General features: G+C 34.7%; 1 protein-coding gene across 1 annotated transcript; it reads left to right on the top strand.

Moving 5' to 3' along the window:
- Positions 1–1,896: 1,896 nt before the first annotated feature.
- Positions 1,897–20,896, top strand: LOC110095828 (pentatricopeptide repeat-containing protein At3g59040). Its single transcript, XM_020821537.2, has 7 exons — positions 1,897–2,035; positions 2,253–2,565; positions 7,914–8,204; positions 12,932–13,180; positions 13,837–13,961; positions 19,901–19,999; positions 20,065–20,896. The coding sequence occupies exons 1-7, from the start codon at positions 1,986–1,988 to the stop codon at positions 20,711–20,713; spliced, it is 1,776 nt and encodes a 591-aa protein (XP_020677196.1). The 5' UTR covers positions 1,897–1,985; the 3' UTR covers positions 20,714–20,896.
- Positions 20,897–21,030: the final 134 nt, after the last annotated feature.

Here is a 21,030-nt window from a genome sequence, read left to right on the forward strand (position 1 = left end):
TTCAAATGTGACATGCTTATAATCAAATCGAGCGGCTCGACGAGACGAGTCCAACGAGGCCAAGATCACTAAATTTCGTTATCACTAAGACACTCAAATGTCCAACAAATGATCCATGATCAAGGAAATCAACATTAGCCGTCCATACAAACCACTCCCAAAGTACCCTTGATCTTCCTCCTATTTACAGGTCATGTCACTCTAGAAAATCTATAAATAGAGCCTCCTTTCTCATGAAAAGGGACCCAAGTAAAAGGAAACAATAGAGAGATTGGAGATCACTCGTGCCCCCATGCTCCTCCTCGACTACCGCTCGAATTTTTGCCGGACCACCACCTGACACCCGGAATTCCGCTGGACCACCATCTGACGCCCGGAATGCCGCCGAACCACCACCTAACGCTGGAGTTCCGTCAGACCACCACTTGACACTAAAGTTCCGTCGGACCACCACCGTACGTTGGAGTTCCTCCATACCACAACCAGACGCCCGGAGTTCTGCCGGACCACCACCCAACGTCGAAGTTCCGTCGAACCACCACCAGACGCTGAAGCTTTGTTAGGCAACCAACTTATGTCGAACTTCCACTAGACCACCGCCTGATACCGAATCATTGCATGACGCCACTTCCACCAAATCACGGGTTGATGTCGGGACTTCCGTCGGACCACCAACTGACAACTGGACTTCTGCCAGACCACCAACTGATGTCAGACTTTCATCCACGTTTGTCACTAGACCACAACCATACGGTTGACATTTGTAATCTGATCACCCTCAAGGACGAGTCAGCCTACTGTACTCAACTCAAATTCTAGTAAAATTATTTTCAGTTGGGCTATGTCTCGTAGTTTTTCTTCCTTACAGGATTTTCCACATTAAAAATCTTATATTATCTGTGTGTGAGCTAGATATCCATACAATACTAAGACGTAGAACTATAACTCTATCACCGTATATATTCTAACCCGCAACAATATTTATCAAGTTCAATAAAATTAAATTGGAAAAATATAATATATTATGTAGGTTAAGTAACAAGAATATTTTTTAAATATTACATTTTTGTTCAATATAATCTTATTTAAATAATGAAATTAGTTTTTAAATAATAACTATTATGTACTTTAAATATATCAGAATTAAAATAAAATAAAAATTAATATAATTTTAAATTTAAAAATAAAAATAAAACCAGATAAAAATTATGGTAATTTTTTTTATTAAAATAAGTTGTTCGCCCAAAATAAAGCGAATTTTTATTAGGTCCGGACACCTGACGTAGCTCTACATCCAGACGCCAATAAAATGACGTCACGTGCTCTTACTCTTTACCGTGCGGCCCGACGACCCGACTCGGACCGGAACCCAATATTGCTATGTATTAGCTGATTTGTACATACCAGGGTATTGTTAGGTTTTGCTTGGTAACGAGAAATATCATTCTGTCAAGACCAATACTAAGCAATATCGAGCAATACCTAGCAATAGCCCGATTTTGCTAGATATTGCTCGATATTGATATTGACAGAGTGATATTTCTCGTTATTGTCAAGCAATACCGAGCAATATCTAGCAATAGACGAACATAGCAATACCGGCTTTTTATTCCGGGTCAGGTCGTTGGTCCGCACGATAAAAAATAAGAGCATATGACGACATTTTATTAGCATCCGGATAGAGAGCTAGGACAGGTATCCGGACCTAATAAAAATTCAAATAAAGCATCGTGTATAATTTTTTTTTTTTTGGGACATTTAGGCCATTTAAGACAAACTCATACACACTACGCATATACATAGACTCGAACTTGAACCTCTTAATTGAAAGCCTAAGCTGTAAACCAATAGCCGCCAATAGGTCAAGCATCGTGTATAATTTAGATTTGAGATTTTTGGGTTTAAGGACGGGGTCCTTGGAGGGTTTACGATAAGGCTACCCTCCTCACTCTCGCGCCACCGACTCCCCACCGTTTCTCAAGCCCATGGAAGTAGTCGCCTCTCAGTCATTGCTCTCGTTCTCTTCCAATCTTTGGTGAGCTTCTTAATCCTAGCTTTTCATTTGCTACTATACTGGATCTTCTCTATCTTCTTGTATTTGCATTTCGTGGAGAACTCCAATAATACGTTAGGTTTTTAGTAGCAAAAGAGTTAAATTAAGGCTTTGTTTATATTTGATCATTAATCTCAAGCTTACGAAATTATCAGACTTGCATGTGTTTTCTTTGATGAATTTTTCGATTTGTGCTCAGCAAAGCAAAAGTTTACCGGAAGCTATGCCTGCAGAGCGTGAAAACCAATGGAAGTTTGGAGGTAGTTGCTCGTGGCATTCTGGCTCCGAGAAAGTTCATGCAAAGGAGAAAGAAAGAAGAGGTTTTCAAGGATGCTGCTGATGAAATGGAGCAGAAGAATTGGAGGAGAATGATGAGGGAGATTGAAGAGCAGGGATGTGCTGTGCAAGTTCTTAGGATGCAAAGGACCAAAGCACAGGCACTTCCTAGAGATCTTGTTCTTGGAACCCTTGTGAGGTTTAAGCAGTTGAAGAAATGGGGCATTGTTGGTGAGGTATAGATTGAACACAGCCTTTTTTTTCTGCAAACCCTTTGTTAGTATTGAAGAAATGTTGGTTTTCTTGTATATGTTTACTGAATATATCAAAGTTCTTATTTTTTCTGAATATATCAAAGTTCTCACTATAGGGTTAGCTAAGAGCTATGCTTTACTCTCTTTTTTTTTTTTTTTGTCCTTTCAGTTTGCTATGTAATCTATGAATTTAATAGCCTCGTGGTTTGAACTTTCTATACTATCCAGTTCCTTTTCTAGTGGCCAATATTAGCAGTTTTCTGTGATGTATTTCCTGCATGTTGTGTTTTGTGCATTGTTAGAAATTTATTTGGAACCACGACTGTATCATTCCATACAATCTCTGTTGGACCATGCAACCTATGGAACCGTATCCAAACATGAAGAGATTGATGAAATCATATAATCATGTTGGCCTATCCCAACCTACATTAGAACCTACTTTTCAAGGACACATTTGCTAATTTAATGTTGCAAGCTTGTCCTATTTTAAATGGATATTAGCACAATCTCGCTTTAGTGGTGCAAGTTTGGACAAATATGAATATGCAAAACTGCTACCAAATTATTAGAAAATAGAAGAAAAATCAAACCTCAAGGAAACCTATCTTTTTATATAAACTTTCGATTTTTTTTATAAGTCTCTTTGTATTTCACAAAATCCTGAAGTAGTTTTTATGTCACTCTTGAAATGCATAAAAAACTTAGTTGTAATCCAGTAATCCTATACATTGGTCATGAATTTTGTCAAGATCTTATTAGATGGAAAATTGCATATTGTCCGACTCGATAAATTTGGAAGCAGAGAAGAATCCTTTCAGGGATGGGCCAAGTAGAGAAGAAGTATCTCTGATTGTCGTGAGGTTTCTTAATCTATATGAATAAAAACATCTTCAATGACTTGGATGTCCATCTAATTATTTATTAACAAAGTATAATTATTGCCAATTTGATGGACCTCCTTATAATTTTCTTTTGATGGCATTGTTGCAATGATTGAATTTGTTGAATTCAATTGTTTTTGCCTTTATGTAGGCATAAATTTATAATTTATTTTTTCAATGATATTTGAGCGCTTTTATGTCTCTTAGAGTTCATTATTTTGCCAAGTTTAATTAGGTATATTAGCAAATATTTAGCATTTTTTTAGCAAAATTTTAGCAGTTTTTTAGTGGTTTATAATGTTAGAAAAAATCTACCTTATATGTGGAAGCTTTACTAAGCATATATATGATGAACACAAAGTAATAATAAAGAGAGGAAATGTTTAATGAATACACAAAGATTTAAGTAGTTCAACAACAACAAAATCAAGCCTTTGTCCCACTACGTGGGGTCGGCTACATGAATCCTTTTTCGCCATTGTGTCATGTTAAAAGTCAAATTTTCACTTTTTTTTAAAAGTCAAATTCTCACTTAAATCTAATAAATAAAGAGCATTTCTAATATTTTCTAACCAAGTTTTTTTAGGTCTACCTCTACCTTTCTTAACATAAGTCAAATCTAATACCTCAACTTTCCTAACAGGTCATTAGAAGGCCTCCGTTTAATGTGGCCAAACCATCTAAGACGACTCTCTCTAATCTTATCTTCCACTGGAGCTACTCCAACCTTTTCACGTATATGTTCATTTCGTATCTTATCTCTAAGGGTAAAGCCACTCATCCACCATAGCATCCTCATCTCTGCAACACTTAACTTAGTATTATTAAATTTTCTTGCCTCTTTAATCATTAAAGATGCAACTGTATGATCCTATAGAACAGATCCTGTTCAAGTAAGGTCGTAGTTCAAAAATAAACTTCTATAAGAGAGGATAGAGGATCCAATTCACTATCAAGAAGAGCCACACAAATGCACAAATAAAATTGGGCACAAAAAACACTGTTCCCCAAGCCAAGTAAACCCCATCTCACCAAAAGTGCCCTAATCTTTGAACCCAACTAAATCTGAAAACAAATAATAAGGAGAGAGAGGCTCCCGATTTCTAGAGAGTGAAAACTGCCATTTTTCAAATTTTTTTCGATCCAAATCTTCTGGTACCGCCTGAATGGTGGAGGGTAGCTGGTCATCATCTCTTGATGACCAGAATACCTCAAATCTTCATTCTACCAGGTTTCCCAATGATTTTAATCATGGTGGATCCAACAGTAGAAATTCTAAGAACCAGGAATTTGCGATCAAACAAGGACCTTTGGTTATCACCGAAGGTCGGTTTCTTCCAAACCACAATGTGGTTTCGTTGCTGGGCAAAGGCAAAGAACCTTTGGAAATTTTAGACAAGAAGATTCAGTCGAGTCCTTCATCCCCATTGAAGAATTGGTTGGCAGGAGCGGCAAATAATGTGGAGGCGTCGTCTTCCATAGGCTGCAAGTTGAAGTTAAGCAGATTTTCAAACTTACCCTGTGTTGAGGCGGATAATCAGGAGATTTTGAATTCAAATTTGATGAAATCTAAGGAAGATGAAAGATTGATTTCTTATGTTGGAAATCAAACAGCTGTTAATCAGGATACCTTATCGAATTTTGATTCAAATTCGGTAAATGTTTGGTCAAAAAAACATCATATAACAATTAATTCATTTCATCCTGATTTGGAGATAATGCTGAATCGGATGTAGTCAAACTTGGCATGAATAAGGTTGCTAAAAATGTAAAATTGCTTTAAAAATCTCTTGTAGTGAAGGTTTTTGGGAAAGGAATTCCGTTTTCGCTTTGTAGCATTGAATTAAGGCGTCAATGGGATAAATTTGGGAAGTTTCATATTACCTCGTTGGGACTCAATTGGATTTTGTGTTCTTTTCATTCTACTCAGATTATGGAAGAAGTATTGCATGGAGGTCCAAGGTATGTGGGAGGGCACATAATAGGAATGGATAAATGGACACCCAAATTTTCCCCTACTTCGTTGAAAGGGCTATCATCACCCATTTGGATTCGCTTACCCTATTTGCCTCTTCATTGTTGTGATGAGACTAATGTCACCAAAATTGTCTCAAAGATAGGAGTTCCTTTGTTGTTGGATGGGAAAATGTTCAAATGGGGGAGGTGTGAATTTGCTAGAGCATGTGTTCGAATTAATCTAGACTCTAAGTTACCTCTTGGAGTTTGGATTGAAGGGTTATATGGAAGATTTTTTTTTCAGAAAATTGAATATTAAAAAATATCCTCTTTCTGCTTCAATTGTGGCTTGATAGGCCACAAGATGGAGTCATGTACAGAAGTTGTCAAAGGAGTGGGTAACAAAGGTTTAGATGTTGGCCAAGGAACCAATTTGGTGAATTCAAAAAAACTTGGATCAGTTTTAGAATTGAAATCTAAGGACAAATTGGATATTGAAAACCAACAAAATTCTTATGGTCCTTGGATTCATGTGAAGTTCAAGAGGAATAGAAGATTTCAAAGGAGAATTCTTAGGTTTCAGCTGAGTTGAAGATTCCTGAAGATAGCTTGGCACTGGTTGAAGAGATAACTAGGAACAAATTCAAATTGTTGCCCCAAGTTTTTGCTGAAGAACTGGTTAGAATGGATGGTGAAGAACATGAAATGCTAGCCAAAGAAAGCAGAGTAGATCAAGATTTGCAATGCTCGGTGACAGAAGAGAAAAATAAAGACTCTGGTTTGGTTAGTTCTGAACCGGAACAACTAGAAGATGGTGAAATAGATCCGAGTGTTGAGTATGCTGAAATGGGAGAAGATTTGCGAGTTTGTTCTACTAGTCTAGAACAAGTCGTGTTAGACAAATCAGAGGTTCTTGGTACAGAGAATGTTGTTTACAAAGATTCTGTTATGGAATAAATGTCTCTGGCTGAACATTTGAAGTGCAAAGAACATAAGAAAGAAATTGAAATTTTGGTTGGATTGCAAAATTCCATCACTACTTTGAATAATATAAACAAAGTAAAGAACAATGAAGCCGTGATAGAGGATGGTAAATTCTTTATTCCTTTCAAATCAGGGAATATGAAGAAAAAGTTTAATAAAGATTTGAATGTGTTCGGTCCAATCAAAGGGAGTCGAAGAGGAAAGAAGTTGGGTATTGGTGATAGTGTTAGACCCACTTCATCATTTGCCTCATGATATGGTCATAGATACGTCTGAAGGAATCCATGGTTGGCTTGTGGATTGGGTAAAGATGTTGAAGATTGTGAATAACAGAATGGATGAAGTGAAGCTTGAAGTTTCCTTCTCAGCGGATGATTATGGCTTTCAATTATTTTTATGTTCTTTGTTTAGTTTTCTTGTTTTCTCTAGTTTTATTTTAAGCATAAGTTGGAATTTGGAAAGGGGAATTAGATTAATGGAAACTAGGCACTCTCTATAATTTTATTTTTTACCTAATCGGGAATTCTGGGATACTAATCAACCTTTTGGGTTGTTGTTTAATCTTTGGTATCCCCTTCACCCCAATTGATTTAAAATGATTAGTAGAGGATCTTATTTTCATTATGATTTTTCCTTTTTTTGAATTTTTTCTCTATGCTTAAATTACTTCAAATAAAGGCTTCCTTTCTCTTTCAAAGGATTGCCTAGGCTTTTTTAGTTTGTAATAGCTGTTTTTTTTTTTTTTAATGCTATACGCATCTTTCAAAAAAAAAAAACTAAATCTGAAAACATTCGAATATGTTGTGTAAATTACAATTATGAAAAAAGAGAAATAATAGACAAAGAGATCTAAATCATACAAGAAGATCTCCACCTACATTCTTCTTAAAAATTTCCTAATCTCTTTTGTTCTCTCTTTTCTTCTTTTTCTTAAGAGCAGTTGGCTATAGGTCTCAAACACATGCAAACTCTTCTTCCCTCTCTTTCATCTCCTTCTTGCAGGAACTTAAGGCGGTTGGAATTCAAAGTTTGCAACAAACTTTAAAACAATTCTTATCCATAATATTGAATTTATCATAAAATCACTTATTTTGAATTTTATGCTTTTATTGAGGCAAATCTTAACATGTTATTTCTTTCTTCTATAAATAAGAAAATTCTAAGTTATACAAGTCAATTTATGGCATTTATTGTGGACGTTGAAACCTTACTTCTTCTATTTTAGTATTTTGATCATTGATAAGGTGTGAGATTTGACTTCCTTCATGGAGATGTAATTTCCTTCTTAAAACGAGGCTTGTTTATCTTATTATTTTTCTAATGATTTCATCTTTCCATCTTCATTTTCTCTTACTTTTTCAAGTTTCTTCTGCATTAACCTTGCTAACATTATATCCAAAAGTCTTTTCTAATAAGGTTTTGGACTGATGGAAGCTGCATCAATGTGATAAAACAAGTTCTTTACATGGATTTACTATATTTTCTGAACCTTTATTGCTTTTCCAGATTCTTGAATGGCTTAGGAGCCAGCATTGGTGGGAATTCAGTGAGATGGATTTTTTAATGTTGATCACAGCTTATGGAAAGACTGGGGATTTCAACCGGGCAGAGCGGGTCCTTAAGTATATGAACAAGAAAGGCTATACTCCAAGTGTAATATCTCACACAGCCTTAATGGAAGCATATGGAAGGGCTGGGCAATGCAGTAAGGCTGAAGGTATCTTTCGCAGGATGAAATCATCAGGGCCAGAGCCATCTCCATTAACATATCAAATCATTCTTAAAACTTTTGTTGAGGTAATCCCTATCCCTCTTTGCCTTTATCTTTTAATTTAGTATCATTTTATTTTGACTCAATTATGCTGACCTTTGGAATATCTTAGTTATTCATCCCTCTCTGTCATCTGGAAAACTGAACTTCAACTGTCATGCTTAATACATTGATAATATCTCGTTGATGGCTTGATCAGTGTTTTGAAGTTGATCAGCATATGTTTATTGTTTTAAGTGAGTAATAAAAAAAATCATGTTATCTATACCCTTTAAAGCATGGAAACCAAGAGCCAGTTTTCTGTTCTTGAAACGCCTCTTAGCATTTTTCTGCAGCACAGTGCTAATATAAACTCTGATGGCAACATCTCGTAGTGGATCCTCACAGATACTCTTTCGTTATTTCCTACTAGTTAAATTACATGTGCCCAAAGAGCATGTAGAGGAGTCTTAAACTAGTCAAAGAAAAAACAACTATTGCAAAAAACCTTATATTGCTCCAAATATGAATTTAATAATCTAAATCTACTAAATAAGATCTTAAATTGAAAATTACATGGAGCTTTAAATAAAAGGGGAATGATTTTTTTTTTTTTTTAAATCAAGCTATCCATAAACTGAAAGTGCGTCTAAAATAAGAAAAAAAGTAATAAAAGAAATTCACACAAACAGAAGGTTAGATGCAACTATATATATATATATATATATATATATATATATATATATACAAGAGATATAAAATCATCCCTTCAATTTTATATGGAATGTGTGATTGAGCGTTGTTCTCAGTTTTATTAAAAATGGACCTTTTGATTTATCCTTGTTTGTAGTCAACCTTCTGATTGAGAAAAAGAGAGAAAAATGCCTTTTAGATGTATGCATAAATTCCATGAGATTTTTCAATCAAATGCTAATGACCAATAAATTGTTGAAAAATGTCATAGTTGTTTATTACTACATATAATATCACCAAATTAAGGCGTCTAAGAAAAAGTGTTTTAAAAACGGTTTGAAGTTTCTCCAAGGCTTGCTTCTTGACTAGGTAGGCCAATTTTTTCCAGGGCAATCAATGGAGGCATTCGACATACAAGGTATATGCCTCTTAGGCTTAAAGCATTTCCCTTTACAAGGAGACAACCTAATTATGCAAATCAAATTAAAGTAAATTTAAAAAAATACTAAATTTAAACCTACTGTAAGGATCTTTATTGTTATGAGCTTCTAAAAGGTCTTCGAACTTGAAAAAATTATTTAACACTTCTTATTTTAATTGTGATTTCAAGAGATTAATTTAACTAGAGTTTTCCCCAAATGCTTATGGTTTATTTCAATCTAGGTTTGTGACTTCCTACTGGAGCAAACCCCCATAATTAGTTATCCTTTCTGAATATGGAAAGGAGCTTTCAATTAAGAATGTCAATTAACGCCAATTATTTAGGCTTGAATATGATTAAGTGGGGGAATGATTATGAGGATGAAAGAAAACTCTATTAAGATCCCATGGGTTCATCATATTGGGTTTGCCAGTTAACCTCGTTTACCAATGCTAGAAGGCTTTAAGCCTATGCACAAACTCGATTTTATTAGGGTTTAAAAATTATAAGTAAACTTAACTATATGACTTGTGTTATTAATTTTTTTCCTACTTATTGTGAATTCCAGGATGCAATCTCAGGGTGGATGATTGTTAATGCTAAGGAAAATACTAAATTATATCGTTTGAATAATGAAGAAAATCCTACATTATAAATAAAACATACTTAAGATGTTTCTTGCCCTAAAGAGGGCAATAATGTTGTGACACCTTCGTCTTGATCATCCTAGTTTTATCTCAAAAAACATTTCATCTCTTTCAATAATAAAAATCTTGAGTTATTTCAATGAAACTTGTCAATTATTAAAACACACCAGGAACACTTATCCTAATTATTCCTATAAAGTCTTCATTTTTCTCTATCATTTTGGTATCTATTCATGTGACTAATATATTTGGGGCTAGGTGGCTTATATTCTTTATAGATGACCACACTATACCTATTTGGATCTTCTTAATGAAATTCAAATATAAGACTTGTCATTTTGTAAATAAATTTGATCTCTATGTTCAAGCCCATTTTTTAACCCAAATCTAATTCCTTTCAATTGACAATGGGAGAATTTTTTCATTCAATTCTTTCCTTAATTCGAGGCCATTGACAACAAAATTAAAGTTTGTAAATTTAAGAAATTCTTATATTGCCTAAAGCAATCTCTAAGAACCTAGTTTAGGAGATTTACTACTATAATTAAAAAATATGGATACTCTCAAGGGATGGCTGATAACACCATATGTGTAAGGAAATCACCGGCTAATCAAATAACTATCATAGTTGCTCACATTCAATAAATCCTATCCTAACAATCAGTAGCTTCTCACACGTATACACTACATCATCTTGCTTGGCTGGGCCATTTCCTCAGCCACGCATGCACTTCTCTGGTCTCATATCGACCCCACAGTCTCAGCTACACATGCACAATAGCTGCACGATCTTTTCCACAAAATAGTTGCTTGGTCTTAATCCTACTCACTAGTACATCGCGCATAGTAGGTGGCCTTGTCTTCTTCAGCAGTCGCACGCCTTATTTTTTTTATGAAGGTATCATTTCTCACCTATGATGCTGACTTTGCTATTTCTAAATTGTATTTTGTTATTAAAAAAATTTTACTATGTGCATGTTATTATGGCTATCTCTATCAATGTTAGGTATTCAAAAGAATGTAGGATTTTTTTCAAAATGCACTTAAACTTAGGTGAGTTTTGGGCACTTAAACTTCAGCGTCACATTTATTTATTTTTATTATGATGATGATTTATCTTTCAACTTAATAGTCTTATATTCATCTGCAATTTCATTCATAATATTTTAATATTTTGCACCATCTTTAATATAGCACTATTATACTCTGTGTTATGCGCTATGGTGCACTATTCGCTATTAGCAAGTATACTCTCATTTAGTAACACATTGATGCCATCTACAGGATACTAAGGTACCTAAAAAGGACTCATGTGACTTGACTATTAAGACAGGGAAATTATAGGATTGTGAAAATTTTACTATTGCTAACTCGACTAGGTACATAATTGATTGAAAATCTACCTCTAGTTATTATTTATTTGTATGGGAAGACTGTCAGCTGGAGGAGTAAAAAACTATTGGTTGTTGTTAGAAGCAGTGTTGAAGCACAATTCAGGGTCATGGCTCATGTAGTTTGTGAATAAATGTGGCTTAAAAAGTTTTTGGAAGGCATAAACATCTACATTGAAGAACCTATGATTTGTGGCAGCTAAGCTACAATTAGCATTGCCAAAGAATAGTTCACCATGATAGAATTAAGTGTGAAAATTGATAAACATTTTATAAAAGAAAATTTTGATCAATGGATCATTCAAATACAGTACGCTCCAACAAGACTTGGATAGCAAATATTTTGACCAATGACAATGATCAATCACAATTCAATAACCTAACTTCTAATCTATGAATGATTGATATATATTCTTAGCTTGAGAAGTGTGAAAATTTTATAAAAGCACCATTGTGACCCATGTCGGATCCTTATCAAATCGTCTTTATTATTTATTTTGTATTAATATGTATTAATTTTCCTTAATTTTATGATTGATTATTGGCATTGTTTAGCACCTGTAAATATGTACATCTGCAATTTGAATAGAGTGAATAGTTTTTTCTCTCATATTTCTTATACCCAATTTCAACACTATCTAGACCATTTTTGTCAGGAAAAAAAAAACCCTATGTAGAGCATTTCGTTAGAAAAAAATCATTGCAGAATTTTAATTTGTTCATTTCTGTTGGTCCATTCACAGCTTTTCCTTTGTTAACTTTAACAGGAAACAACCTAAATATAAGCATATGAGTTTATTCTTTCATATAGTTTAGACTACATATCAAGAAAATTATTAAAATCCTTGTAAGATTTTGCATTGTTGAAATAAAAATCATTCGGATGCATGTTCTCACAATGGATCTTTTTCAATGTAAAATAAGTTTTTTTTAATAGTGTAGCTCTAATGCAGTGAATGTGCAAATCTTTGATTCTCAAACCGAATATAATTTATCAAAGGGAATCCACCTTATTACCGTTTATATAAGCAAATTAAATTCATTAAAGATTTTGCAAGCTGTTTTTATTACTAAAGCCTTTCAAAACAGACTTCGTAAGAAGAAAAGTAACATGAAACTTTATCATTAAACAAGAACGGGGCTTCCTCAGAGCAGTGCTTATATAACACTTGAGCCTTCAAGTTCTGGAGTCTTTTAGTTCATGTCTGACTTGGTATCGATAAATATTTTACTGAAGAGAATAGTTGATCACTTCTTATTGATATGATTGTCTATTGATATAGCTTGCTCATGAGTTCAGTTTATTCAGGAACATGGTGAAGTCTTTTACTGTGAGCCAAGGAGGTTTTCTATATTTAGATGGGGGAATTTCTGACTTGTTTTAAAGTATAACATTAGAATAAGCATAAAAATGGAATGATTTCGGAAGGAATGATTCTTTATCCATATAGAGTTTGATTTAAAGAAGCTTCCTTGGCAGACCTTGATCTAGTAAAACCTCCTTTATTGTTATTGTAGTATGGCTTTGATTTGTAATAGTCCTCCTTGTGCTGTTGATGATTATCATTTTACCTTTCAATGAAACTTTCTTATTTCTTATCAACACAATAAATTTATGACAGGCAAACAAATTTGAGGAAGCTGAGGCAGTTTTCCAAAATCTTTTGAATGAAGAGAGAGCTTCTTTTAAGCCTGACCAGAAAATGTTCCATATGATGATATACATGTACAAGAAAGCTGGCAATTACAACCAAGCTCGAAAAATATTTTCCCAAATGGCTGAAAAAGGGATCCCGCAAAGTGCTGTTACCTTTAATAGCCTAATGTCTTTTGAAACCAGCTACAAGGAGGTTTCGAGCATATATGACCAGGTATTGTAACTCTTTCATCATTCTGCTCCTCTCTTTTCTTCAATTAAAATCACAATCAATTCTCAACTTGATATTTGCTGCTCATGCAGTCAAACAAGCCCATTAATATGCAGTCAAACAATATAAGTGACTGAAATGAATCCTTCAAGCTTTTCAGGAACTATGGCAGTTTGAATTTGAAACTTAGTCTTCGTTTGGGACGGCTTTTTTATTGCTTCATAAAACAACTTTGTTGTACAAAAATTTTAGTTTTTGTACTAGAAAGATGATTTAAGAAGCAGTAAAAAAGCCGTCCCAATCTTTTGTGACTGATATTTGCAAATAATTGATAGTAGCTTGACATGGAAAATAAATCAACTAGTTTAGGGTGGAGATGAGACTCACGTATTTTATTGTTTGTATATTAATTCGTTGTCAATTTAATTTTAGAAAAAGGCAATCGTAACTTCTCTTAAATTAAAAAAAAAAAAAAAAGATATGAGTGCTATTTACACAGCAAAACTTTTAGATGATAATTTAATTCAAAATTCATGTTCGATGCAACGAATAAATAAATATCAGGAGAATTCAAGGTTGACTGCTAGATAGCAAGATTATTTTTATAGAACATTCCAGCACCAGTCTCATAAATTCTGAACTTTAGTGAGCCTCTCTAGATGCAAAGATCCGGGATAAGACCTGATGTGGTGAGCTATACACTTCTAATCAGTGCGTATGGGAAGGCCAGGCGAGAGGATGAAGCTTTGGCAGTTTTTGAGGAGATGCTAAATGCTGGTGTCAGGTGCTTGCTTTTGCGCTTGCTCTTAACTTTTACTATCTTCTTATTCACTTATCTGGGTCAGATTATATGTGCAATATATTTGATTATTTCCAAAGGTGATGTGAAACAACCATGCATGGATGGTTAGATTAAGGAAATTTGCACGCTTAACAGTTCAAGAGCAACTATAAATAAAACTTATGCCGATTTAAACGCTAAGATAAAATAATAAGGCGATAAAACAAGCTTAGGCTAAATCACATGCGTGGAAGTCAAGATTGTAAACTGGTCAATTACCATGACGTTGCAAACATGATTGGTTCCAACAAAATCCCTTTCTTAACAATGAGGATAGTTGCGATGCAAGGACCCCTCACTCTACTCACTAGATCACTAAGGTTTTAACGGAGAAGTATCAACACTATCTTCATGACTCTACTAAGACCACAATTGAGGAGTAACTACGAAGATAAAAGAGTGAGAGAAAGAGCTTTACCCAAAGAGAGAAGATACGTGGCTGCGGTCAGGACTCCTGAGCAGAGAAAACCTTCAGCTGGATTGGCTAGAATGGGACTGGAGGCCTCGAAAACAGCAAAACGAGGACTCCGGGAATACAGGACATCAATTTCCTGTTTCTGGACTTCAGGACAGCAGGTGGAGTCCTCTCTAGATGCGGATATCTGTTTTGGACAGCAGTCATGCAAGTCTTGGCTAGCAATCTTGATGCTTTGGGTAGCCTGAACGACAATCTGTAGTGTCCAGGAAAATCCTAGGCTGCTCTTGGAGGGTTGCTAGATAGTAGACGGGAGTGACGTGGTGGCAAAATTGCTGGTTGGAAGTTTTCTGGACAGTATTTCCTAATTGGAAAATTGCTGGACAGCAATTTAATGCAGGTTTTAGGAGTTAGGTTTTGAATTTTGAATCCCAAACTTTGATTGCAATTAATCCCTTAGTGAGGGGAATTAATGGGAGGAAGCCCAATGAAGGCCGGCGGCAAGGACAGAGAGGGAGGGAGAGGGTTTTGTATGGAAAACTGAAATAGATTTCAGTTTTAATTGGGATGGGGGAAAGTTTTAATTGAAATTAATTTCAATTTTCAAAAAAAAAAAAAAAAAGAGGGGGTGTATTGATGGCAATCAATGGAGAACCCAATGAGGGGGCCGGCGGTAAGGAGAGAGAGAGGGGGAATTAGGGAAAGAGGGAGAGGGGTTTCCAAACATGAATGATGACTAGGAAAAGTTTAAATAAATCCAAATCAATTTAATTTTAGATTTGAAGTCATTCAAAATTTTCCATAAATGGAATTTCCAAATTTGGAAAGAATTTGAATTTTGAATTCTCAAGAAGGCTAGGGAAGGGAGGTGTGGGGAAGTGGTGGAGAGGGAAGAGGCCGGTGGCAAGGTGGCCGGCCGACAGAACTAGGGTGGCCGGCGGGTAGGGGCTCCAATGATGGCGACACTAGTGAGAGGTTTGGCTCCTTTCAACTATTGGTCGTTGCTTGCGGGAGATTGTGGTGGAGAAGAAGAATGTTGCATGAAGAGGGGAGAAAGGCGATGAACAAGAATATACAAGAAAGATAGGGATAACTAACGAACTCACACAGAGATCGTAAGAACCGCGAACCTCGGACTCTTCCAAAGATTGACGGGTATTGCGAATTACCCTCCTCGGGCTTCTCCTCTCATGAACTCACTAAGAGATCACATGAACTCACTAAGAGATCAACAAGAACATAAAACTTTTCATTCTCAATAATCATCATCCTTACATGAAGAGGAGAAGGCTTTAAATAGCTAACAGAATAAAGAAAATACAAAGACGCAATTGCCCTTAAGGCAAACACATGACGAGGCCTTTAAGCAAGGGTATAAACGGAAAGAAATAACAATAGACTCAAAAAATATAAAATAAAATATATCAAATACAATAATAATCAAAAGTAGCTCGTGGCCGTAGATAATTGATCTTCTGATGTCCTCATCAAAAGGATTCTCTTATTTTGAGCTATATTAAGTCATTCTGCCCAAATAAAAATGAATTATCGTAAGAATATGAACATAGTCAGAATTTGTCCAAAAATTGTGCGCAAAATTGAGTTTTACACCTTATGTAGCTCTCAATAAAAGTGAATGGAACATGAGAATTCGTATCCAAAGGGATAAGAATGATGATGATAAATATGTGGATGTTTCTTTAAATTTACTGGAATACTAATTTCAGTTTGGGTAAGTCTTAGACCAACATGGGTACTAAGGTATTGCTTGAGGAAGCTTTGGCCTAAATGGGGTACTGATAATTCTTTAAAGGCAATCAGTAATTAGTGTTTTTGCATGATGGGTCGCGTAAAGAGAAAAAGAACGTGTGCATTCAATGGTCATATGGATTAAATAGTTTGCTTATGGATCATATTTGCCTGCTTTTTGTTAGTACTTTGGCCGTTATAGCAAATGTTCAATGCATCTGTACTTTCTCATCTTAAAACACTTACCTACTCCAAACATTAATTGACCAAGGCAAAGAAAAACCCAACTCTCACAACAAATTGGATGGCCAGTAATATAATCAAATAGTATAAAACTGAAACAAAACAAGTCTCACGACAAATTAGATGTCCATTAATATAATCAAACGGTATAAAACTTTTGGAAGGGAAATAATACACATCTATTTAGCACACATAGGAATGGAAGAAAATTAGAATTCTTATTGTCATACTTGGTGCTATATGATTTTGTGTCTTAGTGGTCTTATTTATAGCCCACAAAAGATCGCAAATAAGAAACTTCTCAGAATCTATCAAGATCTAGACACATAGATCCTCATGAATTCCAATAGCATCAAACCTTGCTTATAAGGTTGTGATTTGTGTAGTCCAATTCTTAGGTTCTCCTATAAAATGCCCAAACCAGGCAGAGTGAGCACTAACAGTGATTCGACAATGATCATCGGGATATTGGAGGCGACGCATGAGTAATTGCAGGAAACAGTAGCATGGATAGTGGCATACTACAGAACAGGAAGCAGAGGCAACAATGGAAGCAGGAAATAATAGTGTGAGTAGCAAAATGTTGGAGAGTTAGCTAAAACAGTAAAGGGAAACAAGATAACGTATGTATGTCCAAATGGAAATAATAAGCTGAAGAGAAAGAGAACCAAATGGAAAGAATAAGCCATGGCTTTATGTCCCAACAAAATATTGAATGATTTGACTAATGAGGGTTTTTTTGTGATGAGGATTTTACATAAACTGTCTTCTTGAACTGCGAAAGAAATATCAAGTCCAGTAATTATTAAATAGCTTAAGTTGTCTACTAATTGCTTGAATGTAGTGGGATAGGAACAAAGATCATCTTCCTCATGCAATACTTCGTGTTTACTTCTAAAGGAGTGTCCACATGAGAGGTATTTTAGAGGACAACCAAAATAATTAGATCCCATGTATATTTAGATTAGCTTAAAAATGTACTAGAGACATTAGTGTGAACCTCCAAATTTAAGTTAATTGTATGAAATATAATTTAAAGATATTGTAGATCACTAATTAAAGGTAAATTTATTCAAATAATAATGATGTTATCACATTAAACCAGAAGAAGAGTAAACCCATTGGAAGTCTTACAGAAAAATAATATTGAATCATATTGGCTCTATTTGAAAGAGAAATTAAGCAAGGTTCGAAATTTATCATGTCATGAACGAGGAGCATGTTTCAGTATATAATATATATATGGAACACTTCAGCCTGCATACTTCAATAGGAGGCAGGAACACCTAGTGGGAGGGAAATGTAGATTTCCTTTTTGAAATCATGAATAAAGTCATTTCAACATCTATTTGGTAAAGTGGTCATCCTTATGAAGGAGCAATTGGGATAAGCATTCATACTATAGTCATTTTTTAAGTGCAAAAGTTTATTCATGGTTAATCTCATATTCTTGTTTGTTGCCAAGAACAATTAACCATGTTTTGTAGCAATCTAGGGTACCATTAAAGTGGAGTTTGGTTGAGTAAGCCCAATTGCATCCTATGGATTTTAACTTTTGGAGGATATTGAATAATCTCCCTATTATGATTATCTTCAAGAGCTCAAAATTCTTCTGTCAGTCTCTTTCCATTAATAATGTTTATTGCCTAGCTTGAAGGAATGGAAATCAATGTCAATGTGATGTGAAAGCCCTACTAATTGGAGGATGACAAATTCTGGAAGATCGTTTGAGAGTGATAATTAAAATCTCATTGGCAAGCTCAGGTGGCAGATCAATTTGCATAGGTTTGGATGGAGGATTTGGCTTATGAGATGGAAGAGTTGAATGTTTTTTCATATATCAGTTTAGGTTTGAATATTTCAGGACTAAAATTTTTTCATCAAAATTAGGGAGAATTTAGATTTCTGGTAGAGGTTTCACATGTTCAAAGGATACCACATGATGAGATTCCAAATCTTTTGAAGTATGGATTATAGTCGCATAGCCTTTGGGAGAAGTGATATAGCCAATAGATCCACATTTAATAAATTGGGCTGAATGTTTATAACGTTCATGTTTTATTAGATGGACAACAAATGTAAGCAAATGTTTGCAACGTTAGGATGCTTCTAAAAAAGATGATGAAAAAAAAAGTCTAACTCTAAGATACAAGAGGATAATATAATAATTTGTTAAACCACTATGTTTAAAGATTCAACCTTGACTTTTGGTGGAATTGAATATTCTAGTATTAAGGTTCTAACAATATTTAAAAGATCACAATTTTCATATTCAACCACATCATTTTGTTAAGATATATAAGAACATGATCTTTGAGAAATAATCCCTTGTTTTGAAAAAATCATGAAATTCAAGTGATATATCTTCACCCCAAAGTCGGATCTCAACACTTATAGATGTAATGAAATTGAATTACAAAAATAAATAGCAAAATTTTGAAAGATTGTAAAACTTCAAATTTTAGCAAAAAAAATAAATCTAAGTATACTTATTGTAATCATCAATGAATGTTACAAGATATTTATAATTTGCATGAGATATAATAAGAGTGATATCCCATGTATCACTATGAATCATATCAAAATAATTTGCAGCATGACTACTATGTGATAGAAAAGAAAAGCTTTTACTCCTCCCCCATTATGTGCACATTGAGCACTCAAATGAAGGATGAGAAGAGGATTGACCTTTGTTTCCCAATAAATAAGAGTTTATTAAATGGGATAAATTATAAGAATTTGGATGACCATAGTTCTTTTCTCATAACAAAATTTTCAATCAGAGTAAGTTTTACTTATCAGTTGTACACCAAAAAAAAAAATCTAAATCACCAGTTGATATATTAGACTTAGTCAGTGATAATGTTTGAATTAGTAAATTTGTTAGAACAAAATAATCAAGCAGTAAAATAAATTGAGATTGGTTAGATTTAGCAAGCCAAAGATGAACTAAAAAAAAAAAAGCCAAAGACGAACTAAGAGAAGTCATGCAAACAGAGCACTTGAGTCTAGTTCACAAGTACGATTGAATTTGTGGACGTGAGTTCTGCATGCGAGTATGCCGATTGATTGTGTAGCGCTACAGTGAATCAACATGTTCCTTGGTGCTGTTGGCTCGATGCGCATGGAACATCGAAGAACTGCAAGCAAGCTACCAAAACCGAACACGGGCAAGTCAACGAGAGGAGTGAGCCAAAATTGGGCTTGCAAGATCTTTGTATCCTTTAAGAGCAACTCAAGGTAAAGACATCTCTATTTAGGGAAACAGGCATGAGGGACAAAAAAAAGGGACGATTAAGTGCTCTGACTCTAATACTATAACAAACAAAGTTGTGGACAAATTGCTTGTCCTCCTTTAGAGGTTTTTTCTCATTATATAAAAAAGAAATGGTAGCAGCTCAATCAGATTTATCTCTCTAATTAGATAGAGAATAGTCATATCCTGCTGCTGCTGATTCATTTTTTCTTCTATCAGGCCAACAAGAAAAGCATACAACGTTTTGCTAGATGCATTTGCAATTTCTGGAATGTTGAAGGAAGCCAAAACTGTTTTCAAGAGCATGAAAAGGGACAAGTAAGACCACTTCAAAATTCAACTTTCCTTGATTATTTGTTAACCTATATTTCTCTATTTGACAGAGTTAGTCCTGACCTCTGCTCCTACGCAACCATGATCTCTGCATATGTGAATGCTTCTGACATGGATGGAGCAGAAAAATTCTTCCGCCGCTTGAAAGAAGATGGTTTAAAGCCAAATGTTATTGTCTATGGGACCCTGATGAAAGGTTATGCAAAGACAAATAATATTGAAAGGGTAATGCGTGTATATGAGAGAATGAGGATGCAGGGTGTAGAATCTAACCAAGCAATATATACTATCATCATGGATTCATATGGTAAGAACTCAGATTTTGAAAGTGCAGTTATTTGGTTCAAGGAAATGAGGAGAGGTGGATTATCTCCTGACCAGAAAGCAAAGAACATTCTTTTGTCTCTAGCGAAAACACCAGAAGAACAGGAGGAAGCAAATGAGCTTGTGATCAATGAGGGAAGTGATGACAGTAATGGTGCAGAGATAATTGGAGATCTTTCTTCATTTGATGAAAATGAAGATAAGGTTCATCACTTGGAAAGGAGGACAATCGAATATTTGTATATTGGTGACAATAGTGATGATGAGGATGATGATGATGAAATGGAGGATGAGGGTTTAGATTTTGTTTCTTCCGAAGAAAAGGAAGAAATTTCAGTTGCCAAAAAATTATTTGATTCTGAGAGTGGAAATTAATGTACAGTTAAAACTTGTACCATTTTTTTTACATTAATGTGGTAAATGAGTTCTTACAAACGGTGCTGATACATTCTTGCAGATGCCAACTGATCTTAAAAAGAATGCTGAAATCAGGCAAAGTTTCTTGATCTTAATGTTGTAAATGAAAGATTTTGTTAAAAGAATTTCTCGGTTCCACTATGTATTTTTCCCGTATTTTTGTCTTCTTGATGTAGACTGTTTTAGTTCCTTCATTACATAGCCCTGTATTGGGTATCAATATCCACACACATTCATGTATCCACTCATACTCTCATACCCAATGGGTATGGGTA

Source organism: Dendrobium catenatum, unplaced genomic scaffold, assembly GCF_001605985.2.
Source record: "Dendrobium catenatum unplaced genomic scaffold, ASM160598v2 fragScaff_scaffold_542, whole genome shotgun sequence".
Classification (NCBI taxonomy): Eukaryota; Viridiplantae; Streptophyta; class Magnoliopsida; order Asparagales; family Orchidaceae; genus Dendrobium; species Dendrobium catenatum.

Excerpts from the sequence above, each read along its gene's own strand:
- LOC110095828 (XM_020821537.2), top strand. The coding sequence starts at position 1,986 with ATGGAAGTAGTCGCCTCTCAGTCATTGCTCTCGTTCTCTTCCAATCTT. Across the intron at positions 8,205-12,931 it reads TTCTTAAAACTTTTGTTGAG|GCAAACAAATTTGAGGAAGC; the intron begins GTAATCCCTATC and ends AATTTATGACAG. Across the intron at positions 20,000-20,064 it reads AAGAGCATGAAAAGGGACAA|AGTTAGTCCTGACCTCTGCT; the intron begins GTAAGACCACTT and ends TCTATTTGACAG.